Source organism: Vigna angularis, chromosome 8 (genome assembly GCF_016808095.1).
Source record: "Vigna angularis cultivar LongXiaoDou No.4 chromosome 8, ASM1680809v1, whole genome shotgun sequence".
Lineage (NCBI taxonomy): Eukaryota > Viridiplantae > Streptophyta > Magnoliopsida > Fabales > Fabaceae > Vigna > Vigna angularis.
The window spans coordinates 34349798-34356611 of NC_068977.1; the positions used below are offsets into that span (position 1 = coordinate 34349798).

Sequence of the window (6814 nt, forward strand, 5' to 3'; positions counted from 1 at the left end):
GTTGGTGTAGTAACTGGAACACTCATCAGCTGCCAACCGAGGTTAACCCTATCAGCCTCAAAGTACTCAATAGGACTAGGGCCTCCTGCCATTCCCACACATGACCTACTCCCCTCTAAGTGAGGACGAGCACTCACGGAATATCAGGATGAACAGCCATCAGCGATTTTACCATGGTCATATTATACAACTCATCACATTCAGATCATATAGACGTTCCTCCTTGGAACGTTCGTTAAAAATCCACTTTCAATATTTCACTTAAAATAACGTTCACACACCTTAACCATTTCTATTATTCACATTTTCATTCTGTGTTCCACTTCCATAAATTAACGAACGTTCATCCTTTTCAAAATAAGGACGAACGTTATTTCAGTACAGAGAAATAATCGTTTCTGAACAAAAGAAACGAGCCTCAGTCCTCTGACGGACGTTATAAATACTTGACTCAATTAAAGGGAATTGACTCTAGAAGTTCGGAATAATACTTAGAATAATTTAAGTATAAAGATTTTAGATTGAATCCAAAGGATAGATACAATACAATTCCTTTAGATAAATAAACCAAGCGTGATTAAATTTCAAGAGGGAATACCGCCAGTCAATGACCGAACGTCAACTAATAATTTGAACGAACGCTATTTAAAATCAGGACGAACGCTATTTAAGATCAGGACGAACGCTATTTAAGATCAGGACGAACGCTATTACTCGCTCGTTAAAATGTACGGAAAGAATGAGCGTTCGGTATAGGACCGAGCGCTACTTATCATTTACCTTCTTGGACGAGCGTTCGGTCTAAGACCGAGCGCCACTTAGGACGAACGCTCGATACAAGACCGAGAATCCATTTGGACGAACACTCAGTTAATGACTGAACACTATTAAGGCGAACGCTCGACATAAGACCGAGCGCTACTTAAGACGAACGCTCAATTAGCATTTCAAATAGGGACGCTCGTTCTAAGACAGAATCCTTTCCAAATGAAAGAATTTCACTCTAAATCAATTTTAGAGAAACCGAACGGTATATGACCGTACAAGAACGAGCGTATTTTATCAAGCAGAGAATATGATATTTTCCAGATTTTTCATTTTACAATAACTTTACAGTTTTCATACGATTCATAACTTATAATTTCTCTCCACCATAAATCTCATACATTACAAAATTCATATTATCATCCCAAACCATACAGAAACTTAATCATATTCCAAATCATACATTTCATTCTCAGCATACAGTTCAAACAATATTCATCACATACATTCAGTGCAACCATGCTCGTTCATGTATAACTAAACATCAAATATTTCATGCATTTCAGACATCCAGTACACTTCATTGCTTTCATACACATCAAACAAGTATTAAATTAAATTACTAAAGCTTCCCTTACCTGGTCTAGCAGTGCACTTCCAGTTTCTAGGGTTTTACTCGTTCTCTCACAGCTTTCTACTCACAGAATCACTCCACAATCTTCACTTAATCTAAGATACCAAAATCATATACAGTTAAGACCTATAACTCATTCAGGCAACCAGAAATTGGTTCGCAGAAACAAAAGGGGAGAACGTTCAGGGACGAGAACTTACCAGTCACCAAATCCTAATGTGTTCGGTTCAAATGAAAGCTCACGACACCGTGAACGATCCTACGGTTTCTGAAACGAGAACAGAGGTGTTGATGGTGAGTTATCTTAGAGAGAAGATGAAGAAGGTTTAGAGAGATGTTGGAGGAAAGAAGAGCAAGAGTTCCGTGAGGAAGAAGGTGAAATGCAGAATTGATGGAAAGTGTTTTTCAGAGAAATCATTTCTCTCCCACGTCAAACGGCCATGCATTCACGTACCGCCACCTGGTTTCCACTACAGCTTTTAGAAGCTTCTGACGTGACAGATGGCGTCAGCGCATGCAGAGGGTGTTTTCCCTTCCCACACAGGACGAACGTCCGTTCTCTGCATGACACTTGTTTTCCACTAACATTTTTGGAACGTTCCCTCAGTGACACATGGCAGGTGCATGCAGAGTGGAAGTGAGTGGGTTTTGACGTGGCAAGGTGTAATAAATGGTGATCAGAGTGTGGATTTAAGTGCTTAATTATTCAGGTTCTCACATTCCCCCTAACTACAAAAATTTTCGTCCTCGAAAATTCTAAAGCTTACCAGGAAATAGGTGCGGGTATAATTCCTTCACAGCCTCTTCAACCTCTCATGTTGAATCACCAGTCTTCGCGTCCCACACCACTTTCACAAGACGAACGTCCTTTCCTTTGTAGAGTCTGGTGCGGCTGTCTTCAATGCAGACTGGTTGCATCTCCAGCGTTCGGTCTGGGCGAAGTTGGACGTCTTCCAACTCCAGTACGTGTGATGGATCAGCTACATACTTCCGGAGCTGAGAAACGTGAAAGACTGGATGGAGATTGGACAGTTGAGGTGGTAAAGCTAGCTCATACGCCACTGATCCAATCTTCTTCAGAATTTGATAAGGCCCTACGAATTTGGGTGAAAGCTTCTTTGGACGAAGGACTCTTCCCACTCCAGTGATTGGATTCAACCTGAGAAACACGTGATCTCCAGTAGCGAACTCTAAGGGTCTTCTTCTCTTATCAGCATAAGATTTCTGCCTGCTTTGAGACGTCTTCAATCGTTCTTGAATCAGTTTCACCTTCTCGGTTGTTTGCTGGATTAATTCTGGTCCTGTTAATACATTCTCGCCTTCTTGGAACCAACACAATGGTGTTCGACACTTCCTTCCATAAAGAGCTTCAAACGGCGCCATTCCTATGCTTGCTTGAAAACTGTTGTTATAAGTGAATTCAACGAGCGGTAGAACTTCATCCCATACTCCCATATGATCTAGGACGCACGTCCTCAATAAGTCCTCGAGCGTCTGGATGGTTCGCTCAGATTGGCCGTCCGTCTGAGGGTGATAGGCAGAACTCATTCGCAACTTGCTTCCCAATTCTCCTTGCAACGATTGCCAAAAACGAGATGTGAATCTCGTGTCTCGGTCTGAAATGATGCTGGACGGTACTCCATGTAGACGAACGATCTCTTTGATGTAGAGCTTGGCCAAGTTGGTCATAGACATCTTCAAGTTGACCGCTAGGAAGTGAGCACTCTTTGTTAGACGATCCACTACTACCCAAATAGAATCGTGATTCTTGACCGTGCGAGGCAAGTGAGTCACGAAGTCCATTGAAATGCTGTCCCACTTCCATTCGGGAATCTCCAAAGGTTGTAGTAAGCCGCCCGGTCTTTGATACTCCGCTTTGGCACGTTGACAGGTTAAACATGATGCCACAAAACGTGCGACATCACTCTTCATTCCAGGCCACCAGAACGAACTCCGAAGATCTTGGTACATCTTAGTCATACCGGGATGAATGCTAAGACGACTATGATGTGCTTCCTCCAATATGATTCGCTTCAGCTCGCCATCATTAGGAACGCACGTCCTACCCAAGTAACGCAACATACCGTCCGTTCCCGCATTGAACTGCTTAGCTTGATCCGTACCAAGCGCGTTTAAAATCTTCACCAGCTCATCATCCTCACGTTGCTTCATCCAGATTCGGTCGAACACATCACTTGTTATTCTAAAGGTACAGCATTTGATACTGTTCGGCTCCAACTCGAACTGCAACCTTAAATCTCTAAAGCTTTCCACCAGATTGAGTTCTTTCACCATCATAGTTGAAACATGAACTGACTTCCTGCTTAGCGCGTCCGCAACTACGTTAGCCTTTCCCGGATGGTAAAGTAACTCAAATTCATAATCTTTCAAAAATTCTAGCCACCTCCTTTGCCTCATATTTAGCTCCTTTTGATCAAAGAGATACTTAAGACTCTTGTGATCACTAAAGACTTGAAACGTTGCTCCATACAGATGATGCCTCCAGATTTTTAGTGCAAACACGACTGCTGCCAATTCTAAGTCGTGGGTGGGGTAATTCTTCTCATGGATCTTCAACTGCCTAGAAGCGTAAGCCACCACCTTCCTCTCCTGCATCAATACGCAGCCCAAACCTTGATACGACGCATCACAATACACCTCAAAAGGTTTGGCCGTGTCTGGAATGACCAACACTGGGGCGCTCGTTAGTTTCTTCTTCAATTCCTGGAAGCTCTCCTCACAACGATCGGTCCATGCGAACGGCTGGTCTTTCCTGGTGAGATACGTCAGAGGGGCTACTATCTTAGAGAATCCCTCAATGAATCGCCTATAGTAGCCCGCAAGCCCCACGAAGCTTCTAACCTCTGTGACCGAACGTGGGCTCTCCCAATCCAGCATTGCTTTCACCTTGGCTGGATCCACCGAAATGCCACCAGCAGAAACAACGTGCCCCAAAAATTGGATTTCCTTCATTCAGAATTCACACTTCGAACGCTTGGCATACAATTCTTTTTCCCTCAACACGCTTAAGACGATCCTCAAGTGGTCGTCATGTTCGTCAAAGCTCTTGGAGTAAATGAGGATGTCGTCAATGAATACTACAACAAACTTATCCAGGTACGGTCTAAAAATTCTGTTCATGTAATCCATGAAGATTGCAGGTGCGTTCGTCACTCCAAAGGGCATCACCACGTATTCATAATGACCATAACGAGACCGAAATGCAGTCTTATGAATATCTCCCTCCTTCACTCTAATTTGATGATAGCCCGAACGTAGATCAATCTTTGAAAATACGTACGCACCTTGCAACTGATCCAGTAGGTCGTCTATCCTTGGCAGTGGATACTTGTTCTTGATAGTCAGCTTATTAAGTTGCCTATAATCAATGCAGAGCCGAGAGCTGCCATCCTTCTTCTTGACCAGCAACACAGGTGCTCCCCATGGTGAAACGCTCGGCCTGATGAACTTCTTATCCATCAATTCTTCAATCTGCATTTTTAGCTCGGCCAACTCGGCTGGTGCCATCCTATAAGGTTGAACCGAGATGGGTGCAGCAGTTGTCACCAGGTCGATCGTGAATTCGACCTCACGAACGGGAGGTAGACCAGGGACTTCATCCGGAAAGACGTCCGGAAAGTCATCCACTACCGTTCGTCCTCCACTGTTCTCATCATTGGACGAACGCTCCACTTCGTTGTCTTCATACGTCATGATCAGAAAACAGCTCGCTCCTTCCATGATGTCCTCCTTCAACTGACCGCGATCAACAGATAACTCCTCCTCTTCTTCACCTGGGAAGACTAACTCCTTCTTCCCACAATCAATGAGAATCCGATTGGTAGCCAACCAATCCATCCCTAAAATTACTTCTAAGTCTTGAAGGGGTAAGCAAATGAGATTGACCTTATATCTACGCCCCTCAACTTCTATAGGACATCTTACACAAACTGTAGACGTCTTGATCCCACCAGCCGCTGGGGTTGACACCACCAAGTCGAACTGTAATTCACTCTCCATTAGCCCCAGTTTCTCAACGCACGCCTTCGAGATGAAGGAATGAGTTGCCCCCGAATCATACAACACACCACACGGCTTCCCAAACAATAAGCAAGTGCTGGTGATGAGTGTACCTGAACGAGCAGCTTCAGCACCAGTAATTGCATAAACTCTCCCTGTAGCTTGCGCACGTCCACCTCTTCCTTGTTGGGCTCTTCCAGCATTCGGCGGTCTTGATACCGCACGGCCTCCCATATTACACTCCTGATCCGAGTGTCCACTCCTTCTGCATTTAGTGCAGTATTTTCCCCCATTCAGTTGAGGACAAGCCCACCTAAGATGCGGTCCTCCACACTGGAAACATGCCAAACTTCTTGACTGTCCAGACTGGCCGACAGTAGCCACAGCTTGCGATCCCCCAGAGGATTGGCCTGGACGAACGTACGGGGGTCGTCTTACAGTAGAATTGTTTCTTGCTAACACCGGCCCCCTGCTCAACTGATGCTTCTTCTGTTGCTCGGCCTCAGCAACGTTCTTCTCCAGTACCTTTGCTCTCTCAACCATGGCGGGAAATGATCTAATGCACAGGCTGGATATCAATACCTTCAAGTCGCTCCTCAGCCCGTTTTCGAACTTCCTGCATTGCCATTCTTCGCTCGTAGCCATGGTATTAAAACGGACCAAATGCTTGAACCTATTAGTATATTCTGATACCGACATTCCCCCTTGCACCAACTGTAAAAACTCCACTTCTTTAGCATAACGTACGCTGTCCGGGAAGTACTCTTCGTAGAATTTCGTCCTGAAAACTGCCCAATTCACAAGACTATGAGCGTCCGTCAAAATCGCCCTCATGCTCGTCCACCAGTGACTTGCTTCACCAGCCAGCAAGTATTCAGTAAATGCTAAGCGGTTGTCGTTCGGGCACCTCTTAGCATTGTAAATCCGCTCCATATCCCTGAGCCACTGATCCGCTTCATCCGGAAGACCCTTCCCATTGAACTTGGCCGGATGGTGTTGGAGAAAACTCTCCAAACTCCACTCAGTAGTAGGAGGGGCAGCGTTAGAAGAGGACGCTCCAGCCGCGCCCCTAGTTGCAGCCAATATCTCCATTAACTGCCGCTGCGTCGCCTCAGAGTTGGATCGAGAAGCGTCCAGACTCTGCATAGCTGCCTGATTTTGCTGCATCAGGGTGGCGTTCTGCTCCATAAGGGTGGTATTCTGCTATTGGAGTCTGTCGATCACCGTCTCCAACAACCTAGCGCTGTTGGAAGTATCCGGTTCATTAGGTTGAGGTGGGGGAGGAAGTCTAGGAGCCATGTATTCTCTGGACACAGAGAAAACGAACGTTAGTAATGTTCAAAGAGTTGAGAAATACTCATTCAAACACACATTAAGCACACAGCAAAGCATAGT

At 45.1% G+C, this 6814-nt stretch overlaps 1 protein-coding gene across 1 annotated transcript; it reads right to left on the reverse strand.

The window, feature by feature from the left end:
• Positions 1-4372: 4372 nt before the first annotated feature.
• LOC108325741 (uncharacterized) lies at positions 4373-6607 on the reverse strand. The gene is made up of 2 exons (XM_052867932.1): positions 5533-6607; positions 4373-5376 (listed from the first exon to the last, which is right to left on the reverse strand). Exons 1-2 carry the CDS (start codon positions 6605-6607, stop codon positions 4373-4375), a joined length of 2079 nt encoding a protein of 692 aa, XP_052723892.1.
• Between the last annotated feature and the right edge of the window lie 207 nt (positions 6608-6814).